The sequence below is a fragment of the Salvelinus namaycush genome, chromosome 17 (genome assembly GCF_016432855.1).
Source record: "Salvelinus namaycush isolate Seneca chromosome 17, SaNama_1.0, whole genome shotgun sequence".
NCBI classification, from domain to species: Eukaryota; Metazoa; Chordata; class Actinopteri; order Salmoniformes; family Salmonidae; genus Salvelinus; species Salvelinus namaycush.
The window spans coordinates 36947648-36965121 of NC_052323.1; the positions used below are offsets into that span (position 1 = coordinate 36947648).

The 17474-nt window shown below is 42.8% G+C and overlaps 1 protein-coding gene across 1 annotated transcript in view; it reads right to left on the reverse strand.

The window, feature by feature from the left end:
* LOC120062099 (teneurin-2-like) overlaps positions 1-17474 on the reverse strand; it is a 338488-nt gene that overhangs the window by 119850 nt on the left and 201164 nt on the right. The window contains exons 3-4 of the mRNA XM_039011910.1: positions 17225-17422; positions 5305-5548 (exon numbers count right to left, since the gene is read on the reverse strand). Of these exons, the coding sequence (XP_038867838.1) occupies positions 5305-5548; positions 17225-17422 (442 nt within the window). The remainder of the gene's footprint in view (positions 1-5304; positions 5549-17224; positions 17423-17474) is intronic.

Consider the following 17474-nt stretch of genomic DNA (forward strand, 5'->3'; position numbering starts at 1 on the left):
TCCTCTCTCTCTCTGTCCTCCCTCTCTCTCCCTCTCCCTCCTCTCCCTCTCCCTCTCTCTCTCTCTCTCTCTCCCCTCTCTCTCTCTGCCTCTCTCTCTCTCTCTCCCCTCTCTACCCTGTTAAACTGAGTTGGCGCGATCCTCTCAGTGATCTTCTATCTCTCCCAGAGCGGTCCAAGACAGAGACGGAGGTGTGGGGAAATATCCTGATATTAGAGGCAAATTGAAGCTTTTGCAGGACCGATTGGAAATCAAACTGTGTGAGAGCTGAACATACACACACATGCACACACACACGCGCACACACACGCACACACACACAGATTGGATATGGGACACAACAGTAACACATTCAATCTCCTCCCATACAATCTGTTTTTATCATCCCTGCACCTTCCTGCACCCTCTCTCTCTCTCTCTCTCTCTCTGTCTCTCTGTCTCTCTGTCTCTCTGTCTCTCTGTCTCTCTGTCTCTCTGTCTCTCTGTCTCTGTCTCTGTCTCTGTCTCTGTCTCTGTCTCTCTCTCTCTCTCTCTCTCTCTCTCTCTCTCTCTCTCTCTCTCTCTCTCTCTCTCTCTCTCTCTCTCTCTCTCTCTCTCTCTCTCTCTCTCTCTCTCTCTCTCTCTCTCTCTCTCTCTCTCTCTCTTCTTTCTCTCCCTTTCTCTCTCTCTCTTCTTTCTATCTCTCTCCCTTATCTTCTATTTCTTACTCTTCTCTCTCTCTCCCTTCTCAAATTCAAATTCAAGCTGCTTTATTGGCATGAAAAACATTGTGTCAATATTGCCAAAGCAACAATGTATACAATATACATTGTAATACAATTAAAACAATGACAAACAATAATATAGAATGGCAGTAAATAATAATACAAAATTAAATATAAAAATAGTAACAATAAAATGGTAACAGTCAATAGTCGAATGTAATGTATGGTGTAATGCACCACTACCATCATTAAACTGCTATCATTACCATTACCACCCATACCATTACTATTTGGAATGATAAACAACAATAATAATACTAATAACAATAACAGTAATAACAATAACAGTCCTAATAAGTAAGTTACTGCTTACTATGCAGATGTTATTATTCAGTGTCCCTCAGGCTATGGCAGGTAAATACATATTTGGCTGCAAGAGAAGCCATTGCTCCTTCGCCCATGAGTATTTTTAGTTTTTCCTCTGGGTTTAATAAGTAAAAATTTGGAATAAATGTAGTCATTTCTGTGAATAATGAATCTCTTGGTGAGGAATATTTATCACAGTAAAGGAGAAAGTGCATCTCTGTTTCTACGTCCCCTGTCAGGCAGTGACCACATACACGCTCCTCTTTGGGTAGCCATGTCTTTTTATGTCTGCCGGTTTCTATTGCCAATCGGTGGTCACTCAGCCTGTACTTGGTAAGGATCTGTCTCTGCTTCGAATCTCTGACAGAGTAGAGATATTCAGCCAATTCATATTCTCTGTTTAGGGTCAGATAGCAATTTAGTCGGCTTTGGGATTTTGTTTCGTTTTTCCAATGTTGTAAATATGAGTCCTTTGATTGGTTCATGATTTTGTTTATTGGAATTCTTTCTTTTGAAGCAGTGCTGGTGTCAGCTTGGTTGGTTAGGTCCAACACCAGCTGACTGAGAGGGCTCGTTTCTGGGCTCAGCTCTTGGGTTTGAAGTGCTTTAAATTGCAGACTCGAATTTGGACTTGAATTTAGATGTAGCCAAAATTTTAATGATCTTTTCTGTATTTTCATTATTACTGGAAAGCGGCCCAATTCTGCCCTACATGCATTAGTTGGTGTATTTCTCTGGACTTGTAGGATTTTCCGACAGAATTCTGCATGTAAGGTTTCAATTGGATGTTTGTCCCACATTTTAAAGTCCAGTTTATTGAGTGGCCCCCAAACCTCACTTCCGTAAAGAGCTATTGGTAGGATTACACTGTCAAATATTTTGGTCCAAATTCTAATTGGGATGTTGATTTTGAATAATTTCATTTTTATTGCATACAATGCTCTGCGGGCTTTTTCTTTGAGTGCATTCACTGCCCTATTAAAGTTTCCCGATGCAGATATGGTCAGACCAAGGTAGGTGTAATTTTTTGTGTGTTCAATGATGGTGTTGTTCAGGGTGAATTTATATTTGTGTTTCTGACATCTGTTTTGTTTTTGGAAAATCATGATTTTAGTTTTTGGGAAATTTACTGCCAGGGCCCAATTATGGCAATATTGCTCTAGAATATTAATGTTCTGTTGAAGACCTTCTTTGGTTGGTGATAGAAGTACCAAGTCATCAGCATATAGCAGGTATTTCACCTCTGTGTCAAATAGTGTGAGTCCTGGGGCTGGAGAATTGTCCAACATGTCTGCTAATTCATTGATATAAATGTTGAAAAGATTTGGACTCAAACTACAGCCTTGTCTCACACCTCGACATTGTGAAAAGAATTCTGTTCTTTGGTTTTTGATTTTTATTGCACACTTGTTTTCTGTGTACATACATTTTATTAAGTCATACACCTTACCACCAAGCCCACTTTGGAGAATTTTGTAGAATAGCCCTTCGTGCCAAATAGAATCAAATGCTTTTTTAAAGTCAATAAAGCAAGCAAAGATTTTGCCCTCTTTTTTTTGGTGGACGTGTTTATTAATTAGTGTGTGTAAGGTGTATATATGGTCAGTAGTGCGATGGTTAGGGAGAAAGCCAATTTGACATTTAGTTATTACATTTTTTTCTTGAAGAAAGGTTTGGATTCTTGAATTCAAAATGCTACAGAAAACCTTTCCCAAGTTACTGTTTACACAAATTCCCCTGTAATTATTGGGGTCTGATTTGTCTCCACTTTTGTGGATAGGGGAGATGAGCCCCTGGTTCCAGACATCAGGGAGCAGCCAGAAGTTAAAACCATGTTGAACAATTTAAGCACAGCATTTTGCAACTCAGGTGTGCTGTTTTTCAGCATTTCATTTCTGATGTTGTCTAGACCACAAGCCTTCTTTGATTTAATAGATTTGAGCTTTTCATTTAGTTCTTGTTGGGTTATTGGGTAATCTAATGGATTTTGGTTATTTTTAATGACTGATTCAAGGATTTTCAATTTTTCTTTAATTTCTAATTGGTTCTGTTTTAAGTCTTTTTGTGGGATGTTTTTGTATAGATTATCAAAATAAGTTTTCCAAATTCCTACATCTTGTATGGCTAATTCTTGTGGCTTTGTTGTGCTTAAATTGTTCCACATGTCCCAGAACTGATTTTGGTCAATTGCGTTTTCAATTTCATCAAGTGTCTTGTTGGTATAATTCAGTTTCTTGCGTTTCAGTGTATGTTTATACTGTTTCAGAGTTTCAAAGTATTCATATCGTAGCTCTGGGTTGTTTTACTGCTTATGTTTGTATGTCTCTTCTCTCTCTCTCTCCCTTAAACAATCTCTTTCTATCAACTCCTCGCTCAGTTTCTCCCATTCTCCCTTTTTCTCTTGCACTGTCATTCTAGCCTAAACCCTAAATCTCACTCTGGTGCCTTCATGGAGATCAAGCTTCATCCCTCTTCCCTGCCAACCTGTCCAGACTATCAACAACACACACACACACACACACACACACACACACACACACACACACACACACACACACACACACACACACACACACACACACACACACACACACACACACACACACACACACACACACACACACACACACACACACACACACACACACACACGCTAGAATGTCATCTCTTAATGAGAGGGAGGATAGGTACTGGCAGCAGTCTGATGGTGTGACAGGCAGGCTCTCTATGGCTCTGTTTCCAGAACTCCAGCCAGACCACCCAGCCTCTCCTCTCCCCGTGCCCAGACAGGAGGGCCCGTCCTGGGGCTAGAGGGAGTGGGTTGGCAGGCTTGTCTGGAGGTCTGGGCTCCAGCTCCAGTCACTGTGACAAGGCACACAGCCATGCCCAACCCCTACCACCTGAACCTAAACAGGCTGGGCTGGCAGGAGAGACAAGAGTGTATTTGTCCATCTGCAGAGACATTCCCCTAATTTAAAAGCCTCTGAGGTTGGTCTACTGTGTGTGTGTGTGTGTGTGTGTGTGTGTGTGTGTGTGTGTGTGTGTGTGTGTGTGTGTGTGTGTGTGTGTGTGTGTGTTTTCATGGTGTGTGATGCATTTTCCGAATGTGTCATGTGTGTGTATGATGTGTGTGATGAGTGTGTGATGTGTGTGTTCTGTGTGTGTGTGTACAGAATGTGTGATGTGTGTGATGTGTGTGACAGACAGACAGACAGACAGACAGACAGACAGACAGACAGACAGACAGACAGACAGACAGACAGACAGACAGACAGACAGAATACAGGTAGTCTTTCTTTGTGTTCAGCATGATGAGAAGGAAGTGATGTAATGTATTGGAGCAGTGTGATACATTAGATATTCACATAGGATTCTGAACTAATGGATCATGTATGACTGACTGTATGTGGAGACATGATGGGTAGACTACCTTCTGTAAGAAGTGTGTGTGTGTTTGTGTGTGTGTGCGTGTGCGTGTGCGTGTGCGTGTGCGTGTGTGCGTGTGCGTGTGTGTGTGTGTGTGTGTGTGTGTTTGCGTGCCCAGTGTGTGGTCTCATGCAGTCCCCAGAGTAGCTGGTATTCAGCATTAGAGGTTCCACAGGGATACAGTAGGAGGCTTCCATCCCATCAGTGTCCTGTACAATACACAGGCTGATCTGGTCATTGGTTGATAGACTGATCAACACTGTTCATTGGTTGATAGACTTATCAACACTGTTCATTGGTTGATAGACTGATCAACACTGTTCATTGGTTGATCGACTGATCAACACTGTTCATTGGTTGATCGACTGATCAACACTGTTCATTGGTTGATAGACTGATCAACACTGTTCATTGGTTGATAGACTGATCAACACTGTTCATTGGTTGATAGACTGATCAACATTGTTCATTGGTTGATAGATTGATCAACATTGTTCATTGGTTGATGTCTTGTGGAATTTAATTAAAAGCTTCTTATTACTAAATGTAGAACCAACACGTTTTTGCTTTTAATGCTTCTGGTCTCAGCTGGTCAACATGCACTGGTATGTACCAGTATAAACTAGACATTTAATACACTCTGGTTCTGGTCTCACCTAGTATTAAGTGCATTTAAGTATTTTGTCACTAGTCTCACCTGGTGTGTAGTGTGTATTCTGTGTTCTGTAGAGTTTGTAGGAACTTGGACTAGTTTCTCAACTGGTCTGTAGTGTATTTTCAGTGTGTATAACTGGGACTAGTTTCTCACCTGGTTTCCAGTGGGACGTTACTATTCAGTACCCAGCTGTCCTGTAGCTGTACCGACTCCGGTGAGGTGGGCCCATCCCCTGGTACCGGAGGGGGGGCATGGATGGTGTTCCTACCCCCTCTCAGGGTGTTCCTGTTCAGGCTGTTGGCTGAGGAGTGGTGATGGTGGTGGGAAAGGGTCTGGTGGTTGTGAGGGGGAGGCAGGGGGGGTCGCAGGGTGGAACCACTGAGGTGGTTAGGAGCTCCTGGACAGAGAGAGGGAGAGAACAAAATCAGATGGTTATTCAGAAATAATGAAAGCATGGCGATCCCCATCTCTATTGTGGTCAGATTGAGGAATAGAAGGTGAGAGGAGAGGAGTGGAAATGAGAGGAGAGGAAAGGAAAGGAGAGGAAAGGAGAGGAAAGGAAAGGAGAGGAAAGGAGGGGAGAGGAAAGTAGAGTATAGGAAAGGAGAGGAGGGGAGAGGAGGGGAGAGGAGAGGAGAGGAGAGGAGAGGAAAGGAGAGGAAAGGAGGGGAGAGGAGAGAAGAGGAGAGGAGAGGAGAGGAGAGGAGAGGAGGGGAGAGGAGAGGAGAGGAGAGGAGAGGAAAGGTGGGGAGAAGAGAGGAGAGGAGAGGAGAGGAGAGGAGAGGAGAGAAGAGGAGAGGAGGGGAGAGGAAAGAAGAGGAGAGGATAGGAGAGGAAAGGAGAGGAAAGGAGGGGAGAGGAAAGAAGGGGAGAGGAAAGAAGAGGAGAGTAAAGGAAAGGAGAGGAGAGGAGGGGAGAGGGAAGGAAAGGAAAGGAGAGGAAAGGAAAGGAGAGGAAAGGTGGGGAGAGAAGAGGAAAGGAAAGGAGAGGAAAGGAGGGGAGAGGAAAGGAGAGTAAAGGAAAGGAAGGGAAAGGAAAGGAGGGGAGAGCAGTGGAAAGGAGAGGAGAGGAGGGGAGGGGAAAGGCGAGGAGCGAAGGGGAAAGGTAAGGATGGGAGAGGAGAGGAGAGGAGAGGAGAGGAGGGGAGAGGAAAGAAGAGGAAGGGAGAGGAGAGTAGGGGAGGGGAGAGAGAAGGAGAGGAAGGGGGAGAGGAGGGGTAGGAGAGGCCTGATTCTGGTGGCTCTGAGAGAGGGGAATGGACAGATGTTTATAAAGGGAAAGAGAGATGGAAGGGAGGAGAGGAGGGACCTGGCCTCTCTACACAGGACAGACACTTCACATCTGTGTATACACAAAGACTCTCCTGAGAGGGCAGACAGGCACATACACACACAAACACACACACACACACACACACACGCACACACAGACACACAAATGTGGAGGATGATGGAGTTTGATAGTCATGATGTGTTGTCCTCCTCCTGTCTCATCCCTCCGTTTCATCTACTCTCATCCTTTTTCATCACTCCGTTTCTCTCCCTTTGTCTTCATCCCTGCATCAGTGCAGCAGATGTTAATAGCTGTGAAACCACGTGAGTAAATGCTACTATTTACATTTCAAACACACACACACACTCACTGTCTCACACACACACACAAACACACACACACACCATCTGTTTAAATTCTCGTATTTATATTCTGTCTCTCCCTCTCAAATCTGCCGATAAAAATGCATTGCATTTCTCAAAGCTCCCTTTCGATGAATATAACAAAAAGTATTCATTCAAATTCTACTGAATTATATATATGGCACTTTCAATAGCAGAAGCATGTGGTGTCTGAGTTCTAGTTTCCAAGTAGGCGGTCTCCTGAGGGTTGGGGTGTCTGAGTTCTAGTTTACAGGTAGGCAGTCTCCTGAGGGTTGGGGTGTCTGAGTTCTAGTTTCCAAGTAGGCAGTCTCCTGAGGGTTGGGGTGTCTGAGTTCTAGTTTCCAGGTAGGCAGTCTCCTGAGGGTTGGGGTGTCTGAGTTCTAGTTTCCAGGTAGGCAGTCTCCTGAGGGTTGGGGTGTCTGAGTTCTAGTTTCCAGGTAGGCAGTCTCCTGAGGGTTGGGGTGTCTGAGTTCTAGTTTCCAGGTAGGCAGTCTCCTGAGGGTTGGGGTGTCTGAGTTCTAGTTTCCAGGTAGGCAGTCTCCTGAGGGTTGGGGTGTCTGAGTTCTAGTTTCCAGGTAGGCAGTCTCCTGAGGGTTGGGGTGTCTGAGTTCTAGTTTCCAGCTAGGCAGTCTCCTGAGGGTTGGAGTGTCTGAGTTCTAGTTTCCAAGTAGGCAGTCTCCTGAGGGTTGGGGTGTCTGAGTTCTAGTTTCCAGGTAGGCAGTCTCCTGAGGGTTGGAGTGTCTGAGTTCTAGTTTCCAAGTAGGCAGTCTCCTGAGGGTTGGGGTGTCTGAGTTCTAGTTTCCAAGTAGGCAGTCTCCTGAGGGTTGGAGTGTCTGAGTTCTAGTTTCCAAGTAGGCAGTCTCCTGAGGGTTGGGGTGTCTGAGTTCTAGTTTCCAAGTAGGCAGTCTCCTGAGGGTTGGGGTGTCTGAGTTCTAGTTTCCAAGTAGGCAGTCTCCTGAGGGTTGGGTTTAGTTTATGTAACTTTTTTCAAAGCCCGGTTCACAATCTTGTGAGTAAATAAAAAAATACAAAAAATGTCATATATTCGTAGGTGCGTGTTTTTAGAAATAGACCAGCATTTGGCTAGCACTTACACCGCTTGCGTTCTCCATAATATATCCCACTGGTGAGATATGTTAGCCACCGAATTCTCTACTACAGCGATGCTAGCCTGTTAGCTTGCTAGAGAGCTAGACCAAAGCATTAATTCTACAGCGATGCTAGCCTGTTAGCCTGCTAGAGAGCTAGACCAAAGCATTAATTCTACAGCGATGCTAGCCTGTTAGCCCGCTAGAGAGCTAGACCAAAAGTATTAATTCTACAGCGATGCTAGCCTGTTAGCCCGCTAGAGAGCTAGACCAAAGCATTAATTCTACAGCGATGCTAGCCTGTTAGCTTGCTAGAGAACTAGACCAAAGCATTAATTCTACAGCGATGCTAGCCTGTTAGCCCGCTAGAGAGCTAGACCAAAGCATTAATTCTACAGCGATGCTAGCCTGTTAGCCCGCTAGAGAGCTAGACCAAAGCATTAATTCTACAGCGATGCTAGCCTGTTAGCCCGCTAGAGAGCTAGACCAAAGCATTAATTCTACAGCGATGCTAGCCTGTTAGCCCGCTAGAGAGCTAGACCAAAGCATTAATTCTACAGCGATGCTAGCCTGTTAGCCCGCTAGAGAGCTAGACCAAAGCATTAATTCTACAGCGATGCTAGCCTGTTAGCTTGCTAGAGAACTAGACCAAAGCATTAATTCTACAGCGATGCTAGCCTGTTAGCCCGCTAGAGAGCTAGACCAAAGCATTAATTCTACAGCGATGCTAGCCTGTTAGCCCGCTAGAGAGCTATACCAAAGCATTAATTCTACAGCGATGCTATTCTGTTAGCCCGCTAGAGAGCTAGACCAAAGCATTAATTCTACAGCGATGCTAGCCTGTTAGCCCGCTAGAGAGCTAGACCAAAGCAGTAGGCCAGGGTACATATGCAGACACCAGCAGAATGAGGCAGGGGCTCTCCATGGCAAGTTAACTTCACAGTGTATGTGTGTGTGTGTGTGTGTGTGTGTGTGTGTGTGTGTGTGTGTGTGTGTGTGTGTGTGTGTGTTAGGCCCATGGCAGTGAGAACCATGGGAAGCAGTTTGTTTTCCAGGCTCTGGACGGTTAACTGTTTATTGACATTTTCTCTGGTTCAACACAATGAGTCGCATGGTGGGGTATGTGTGTGTGTGTGTGTGTGTGCAAAAAAAACCTACTTCAGCAGTCTAAAATAAATCAGCATAGGGCTCAACTGAGGGGAGTTCTCTTGTTCTTTCTCTCCATCCTCTCTCTCTCCATCTCTCTCTCTCTCTCTCTCTCTCTCTCTCTCTCTCTCTCTCTCTCTCTCTCTCTCTCTCTCTCTCTCTCTCTCTCTCTCTCTCTCTCTCTCTCTCTCTCTCTCTCTCTCTCTCTCTCTCTCTCTCTCTCTCTCTCTCTCTCTCTCTCTCTCTCAACATTCATCCCAGCAGAAAATATAAAGTTGTATCTTCTCTTCCTAGCAAGAAGCTAGCGACCCTCTCGCTAAAAATAGGTAGCGCTCCCTATGCATAATGAATGGGCCACGGAACCGCAGCGCTAATGCTAACAGCTCTTTCTAGGAGCAATCAGATGTACCAGTGTGTAAATGCATGCGTGTGTGCTTATGTGTCTGTAATCATGAGTGTGTGTGTGTGTGTGTGTGTGTGTGTGTGTGTGTGTGTGTGTGTGTGTGTGTGTGTGTGTGTGTGTGTGTGTGTCTGAGAATGTTCTGAGCAGGTGCTCTGAGCCAGACCCAATTCCAAACCCTGAACCACATTTAGTTTTCCATTTCCACTTGCTGAACAGAAATACCAGTGTGTAAATGCATGCGTGTGTGCTTATGTGTCTGTAATCATGAGTGTGTGTGTGTGTGTGTGTGTGTGTGTGTGTGTGTGTCATGTAGAGTGGACGCTGAGCAGGAAATGAGACGGACCAAGCCATGCAGAAACTAACAAGAGAGATAATCCCCAGGAAGTCACACGCTGGGTGGGTGTGTCTGTTTGTCTGTTTGTGTGTGGGAGAGGGTGTGTGTCTATGTACTTATTTGTGTTTACTCTTGTTTGTGTCTATGGCCGCTGGTGTGTGTGTGTGTGTGTGTGTGTGTTTGTACCAGAGGAGGCTGGTGGGAGGAGCTATAGGAGGACTCATTGTAACGACTGGAATGGAATGAATGGACTGGAGTTAAACATGAGGTTTCCATGTGTTTGATGTGTTTGACTCTGTTCCATTTATTCCATTCCAGTCGTTACAATGAGTCCTCCTATAGCTCCTCCCACCAGCCTCCTCTGGTGTGTACATATGTTGTATGTCTCTCTTCCCCAACCTCTCTGTTATATTAAAGTACCATGTGTCTGTCTTCTCCAAGCTCTCTGTTATATCACAGTGCCTTGTGTCTCTCTCTCTTCCCCAAGCTCTCTGTTATATTACAGTGCCTTGTGTCTCTCTCTCTTCCCCAAGCTCTCTGTTATATTACAGTGCCTTGTGTTTCTCTTCTCCAAGCTCTCTGTTATATTACAGTGCCTTGTGTCTCTCTTCCCCAAGCCCTCTGTTATATTACAGTGCCATGTGTGTGTCTGTGTGTCAGTCCCAGTGTATTTCTTCTCCACCAGTGTAAGGTCGGTAACTCCTCCTCCATAGTGATTGATGTGTCTCTCCACCAGTGTGAGGTAGGTAACTCCTCCTCTATAGTGATTGATGTGTCTCTCCACCAGTGTGAGGTAGGTAACTCCTCCTCCATAGTGATTGATGTGTCTCTCTACCAGTGTGAGGTAGGTAACTCCTCCTCTATAGTGATTGATGTGTCTCTCCACCAGTGTGCGGTAGGTAACTCCTCCTCCACAGTGATTGATGAGTCTCTCTACCAGTGTAAGGTAGGTAACTCCTCCTCCATAGTGATTGATGTGTCTCTCCACCAGTGTGAGGTAGGTAACTCCTCCTCTATAGTGATTGATGTGTCTCTCCACCAGTGTGAGGTAGGTAACTCCTCCTCCATAGTGATTGATGTGTCTCTCCACCAGTGTGAGGTAGGTAACTCCTCCTCCATAGTGATTGATGTGTCTCTCTACCAGTGTGAGGTAGGTAACTCCTCCTCCAAAGTGATTGATGTATCTCTCCACCAGTGTAAAGTAGGTAACTCCTCCTCTATAGTGATTGATGTGTCTCTCCACTAGTGTGAGGTAGGTAACTCCTCCTCCACAGTGATTGATGAGTCTCTCTACCAGTGTAAGGTAGGTAACTCCTCCTCCATAGTGATTGATGTGTCTCTCTACCAGTGTGAGGTAGGTAACTCCTCCTCCATAGTGATTGATGTGTCTCTCCACCAGTGTGAGTTAGGTAACTCCTCCTCCATAGTGATTGATGTGTCTCTCTACCAGTGTGAGGTAGGTAACTCCTCCTCCATAGTGATTGATGTGTCTCTCCACCAGTGTAAGGTAGCTAACTCCTCCTCCACAGTGACAGATGTTTCCCAGCTCTGTCCCAGCTCAGCCATTAGCTGTGTGATGTTACATCACGTTAAAAGGCAGCTAATCAGGTTGCTGTTGAACCTGGGACCCCCAGTCTGTTCTAATGATGATTTATACTGCATCCCAGTCACACCATAACTACATTAAATACAGATTATATGCCAACACTAAACCCAGTAATACTGCTCTCTCTTCCCTGACCCAGTTTGCTAAATAAATCTGACTGATTACATTGTGTGTGTGTGTGTGTGTGAGTGCTTTACAAGGTGGGTGTGAGTAATGCACTCTGTGTGTACTCTACGCATGTTTGCCAAGGTTAGGATGAAGATACAATGATGCAATGATACTATGATACCATGATACTATGATATTATGATATTATGATACAATGATACAATGATACTATGATACAATGATACTATGATATTATGATACAATGATACAATGATACAATGATACTATGAACAATCTACAATGATATTATGATATTATGATACTATGATGCAATGATACTATGATACAATGATACTATGATACAATGATACTATGACATTATGATACTATGATACAATGAATTATACTATGATGAAATTATACTATGATATTATTATACTATGATACTATGATGCAATGATACTATGATGCAATGATACTATGATATTATTATACTATGATACTATGATGCAATGGTACTATGATACAATGATACTATGATATTATGATACTATGATACTATGATACTATGATACTATGATGCAATGATATTATGATACAATGATACACTGATATTATGATACAATGATACTATGATGTAATGATACTATGATATTATGATACTATGATACAATGATATTATGATACAATTATACTATGATGCAATGATACTATGATACAATGATACTATGATATTATGATACTATGATACTATGATGCAATGATACTATGATACAATGATACTATGATGCAATGATACTATGACATTATTATACAATGATACTATGATGCAATGATACTATGATGCAATGATACTATGATGCAATGATACTATGGTATTATTATACAATGATACTATGATACAATGATACAATGATAGTATGATGCAATGATACGTCGTTGTTTCTGATTGGGAACCATACTTAGGTAGCTTTTTTCCCACCGTTCTTTGTGGGAAGTTGTCTTTGTTTGTTGGGACTATTGCCTTTAGCTTCACGGTTTCTTTTGTATGGTTTATTGTTTTTTGTCGGCGTCATTCTTAACTTTTACCGCCTCAGAAACCCGGATCCGGGAGCACCCCCCACCCCCCCCCCACTGACTAGCATAGCTAGCATAGCGTCACAAGTAAATTGTAGCTTCTAAATATCATTAAATCACAAGTCCAAGACACCAGATGAAAGATACACTTCTTGTGAATCTAGCCACCATTTCTGATTTTTAAAATGTTTTACAGGGAAGACACAATATGTAAATCTATTAGCTAACCACGTTAGCAAAAGACACCATTTTTTTTACTCCACTATTTTTCCACTCCATCACCAGCTATCACCAATTCGACCAAATAAAGAAATAAATAGCCACTAACCAAGAAAAAACCTCATCAGATGACAGTCTGATAACATATTTATTGTATAGCATAGGTTTTGTTAGAAAAATGTGCATATTTCAGGTATAAATCATAGTTTGCAATTGCAGCCACCATCACAAATCTCCCCAAAGCGACTAGAATTACTACATAGAGCAACGTGTATTACCAAATTACTCATCATAAAACATTTCTTAAAAATACACAGCTCACAGCAATGGAAAGACACAGATCTTGTGAATTCAGACAATATTTCAGATTTTCTAAGTGTCTTACAGCGAAAACACAATAAATCGTTATATTAGCATACCACATTTGCAAACGTTACCCGAGCATTGATTCAAGGCAAAATGAGCTATAGCGTTATCATCACCAAAATACATTAATTTTTTCACTAACCTTCTCAGAATTCTTCCGATGACACTCCTGTAACATCATATTACACAATCCATATAGAGTTTGATCGAAAATGTGCATATTTAGCGGCACAAATCGTGCTTACACAATGGAAATAGTTTCCAACTACTCAAGCAATCTGCCCGGCGCCATCTTGAAAATACAACTATTTTTATCGAAAACTATTCATAAACTTGACTAAAAAAATACAGGTTGGACATGAAATGAAAGATGCATTAGTTATTAATGCAACCGCTGAGTTAGATTTTTAAAATTAACGTTACTAGACATACAGTGTGCGTTACAGCCAGACTAGTGCCGCAATAATGGCGTCACTAGTCGCCATTATTGAGTTTACATTTTTCCACATAAAAACGGAATAACATCATAAATAGCTCTTACTTTTCGACGAGCTTCCATCAGAATCTTGGCCAAGTGGTCCTTTGTCCAAAAGAATCGTTGCTTGGTTGTAAAACGTTGCATTCAACTTCTGATATAGCAGCTAACAATAGCTAACAATAGCTATTTTGCCCCAACGTGTCCAAATCCTCAAGACGCAATACTGAGGAAATTCCGAAAAATAGCAATATACTCGCATAATCTGATATAACTCGGTTTAAAATAGCTTCGTTATGATGTTTCTAACACCTATATCGAATTAATTTACAGACGGATACATCTAAGGTTGATAACTGAGCGTTTGAAAATGGCATCCTGAGGTCCTTCTCTGCGTAATGGTCAGCGTCGAAAAGAAGGCGCACCTCACTCCTTGGCCTTTTATAAACTCTGAGAGCTACGTAGAAAGCCCATTCCACTTCTCATTGGTTACTGACATCCAGGGGAAGGCGGGTGCAGTTCATGTCGTTCCATAGGATACACACAGACCTTTAAAACTGATCTGAGACCAGAGCTTCGCTCTCAGACCTTCGCAGTACCTGTCATGGATTTCGCTGTAGAAAGAGTTCTGGGTCACCCACAGACATAATTCCAACGGTTTATGAAACTAGAGAGTGTTTTCTATCCAATAGAATTAATAATATGCATATTGTACGAGCAAGAATTGAGTACGAGGCAGTTTAATTTGGCAACACCCAGAAAAAAAAAATGCTAACTGCTCCCCCTATTGACAAAAGGTTAAATAAAGTCAAATGTACGCTCACCATGCTGCACCTTGGTCCTCATCCTTCAACAGCCGTGACAACTGAACATAACGCACCAATGTAAACTGCGATTTTTGGATATAAATATGAACTTTATCGAACAAAACATACATGTATCGTGTAACATGAAGTCCTATGAGTGTCATCTGATGAAGATCATCAAAGGTCAATTTTATCTCTATTTCTGCTTTTTGTGACTGCTATCTTTGGCTGGAAAAATGGCAGTGTTTTTCTGTGACTTGGCGCTGACCTAACATCGCATGGTATGCTTTCGTTGTAAAGCCTTTTTGAAATCGGACACTGTGGTGGGATTATCTTTAAAATGGTGTATAATACTTGTATGTTTGAGGGATTTTAATTATGAGATTTCTGTTGTTTGAATTTGGCGCCCTGCACTTTCACTGGCTGTTGTCATATCGATCTTGTTAACGCGATTTCATCCATAAGAAGTTTTAACTACCCTCCAGACGAGCTTTAATGCCATACAACTCTCCTTCCGTAGCCTCCAACTGCTCTTAAATACAAGTAAAACTAAATGCATGCTCTTCAACCGATCGCTGCCCAGCATCACTACTCTGGACGGTTCTGACTTAGCATATGTGGACAACTACAAATATCTAGGTGTCTGGTTAGACTGTAAACTCTCCTTCCAGACTCACATCAAACATCTCCAATCCAAATCTAGAATTGGCTTCCTATTTTGCAACAAAGCATCCTTCACTCATGCTGCCAAACATACCCTCGTAAAACTGACCATCCTACCGATCCTCGACTTCGGCGATGTCATTTACAAAATAGCCTCCAACACCCTACTCAACAAATTGGATGCAGTCTATCACAGTGCCATCCGTTTTGTCACCAAAGCCCCATATACTACCCACCACTGCGACCTGCACGCTCTCGTTGGCTGGCCCTCGCTTCATACTCGTCGCCAAACCCACTGGTTCCAGGTCATCTACAAGACCCTGCTAGGTAAAGTTCCCCCTTATCTCAGCTCGCTGGTCACCATAGCAGCACCCACCCATAGCGCTCGCTCCAGCAGGTGTATTTCACTGGTCACCCCCAGGGCCAATTCTTCCTTTGGCTGCCTATCCTTCCAGTTCTCTGCTGCCAATGACTGTAATGAACTACAAAAATCTCTGAAACTGGAAACACTTATCTCCCTCACCAGCTTTAAGCACCAGCTGTCAGAGCAGCACACAGATCACTGCACCTGTACATAGCCCATCTATAAATAGCCCAAACAATTACCTCATCCCCTACTCTATTTATGTATTTATTTATGTATTTTTCTCCCTTGCACCCTAGTATGTCTACTTTGCACATTCACCTACTGCAAATCTACAATTCCAGTGTTTTTAATTGCTATATTGTATTTACTTCACCACCGTGGCCTATTTATTGCCTTTACCTCCCTTATCTTACCTCATTTGCTCACATTGTATATAGACTTGTTTTTGTACTGTATTATTGACTGTATGTTTGTTTTACTCCATGTGTAACTCTGTGTTGTTGTATGTGTCGAACTGCTTTGCTTTATCTATCTTTATCTAGCCAGGTCGCAGTTATAAATGAGAACTTGCCTACCTGGTTAAACAAAAATGTTACAATGATATTATGATACAATGATGCTAAGCTACAAGGATACTATGATACAATGATACTGTAATATTATGATACAATGATACAATGATACATGAAACAATTATACTATGATATTGTGATTTAATGATCCTATGATACAATATACAATGATACTATGATACTATGATATTATGATATAATGATACTATGATACAATATACAATGATACTCTGATATCATGATACACTGATACTAAGGTACAATGATACTATGATACAATGATGCTATGATAGAAGGATACTATGATACAATGATGCAATATACAATGATGCTATGATACAATGATACAATGATGCTATGATAGAATGATGCTATGATAGAAGGATACTATGGTACTATGATACTATGGTACAATGATACTATGATACTATGATACAATGATGCAATATACAATGATGCTATGTTACAATGATGCTATGATATAATGATGCTATGATAGAATGATACTATGGTACTATGATACTATGGTACAATGCTGCTATATACAATAATATAATGGAGTTACAGTCATTCTTTTCTGTCCCCCTGTTTTTACCATTCTTACCACCTTCTCCCATTCTCACACACACAACCTGGTTCTCTCACACACACAACCTGGTTCTCTCACACACACAACCTGGTTCTCTCACACACACAACCTGGTTCTCTCACACACACAACCTGGTTCTCTCACACACACAACCTGGTTCTCTCTCAACCACAACCTGGTTCTCTCACACACACAACCTGGTTCTCTCACACACACAACCTGGTTCTCTCACACACACAACCTGGTTCTCTCACACACACAACCTGGTTCTCTCACACACACAACCTGGTTCTCTCACACACACAACCTGGTTCTCTCACACACACAACCTGGTTCTCTCACACACACAACCTGGTTCTCTCACACACACAACCTGGTTCTCTCACACACACAACATCGTTCTCTCTCAACCACAACCTGGTTCTCTCTCACACAACCTCGTTCTCTCTCACACAACCTCATTCTTTCTCTCACACACACAACCTCATTCTTTCCCACATCAACCAAAACTCTCAGTAGCTTTATGACTGGACAGGGAGGGAGACAACAACAAAGTAATGAAGGGATAGAATGATGGAAGTGATTGACAGCTGTCTTACCGGAGGAGGGGGATTGGTGTCTGAGCAGGTACGAGTCATCGTGGGGGCGGGGCTCCAAGCGGGAGTGGGAGGAGTTATTCTCCAGCAGAGGCACCTGGCACTCCCTGAATGGTGGAGAGGAGGAGGAGGAGGGGCATAGGGATGAAGAGGGAGGGGCAGAGGGGGGGAGGAGGGAGGAGGTAGGGGGGATGGTGCAACCTGGAGGATGAAGGAAAAGAGAGAGGGAGAGAGAGAGGGAGGGAAAGAGGGA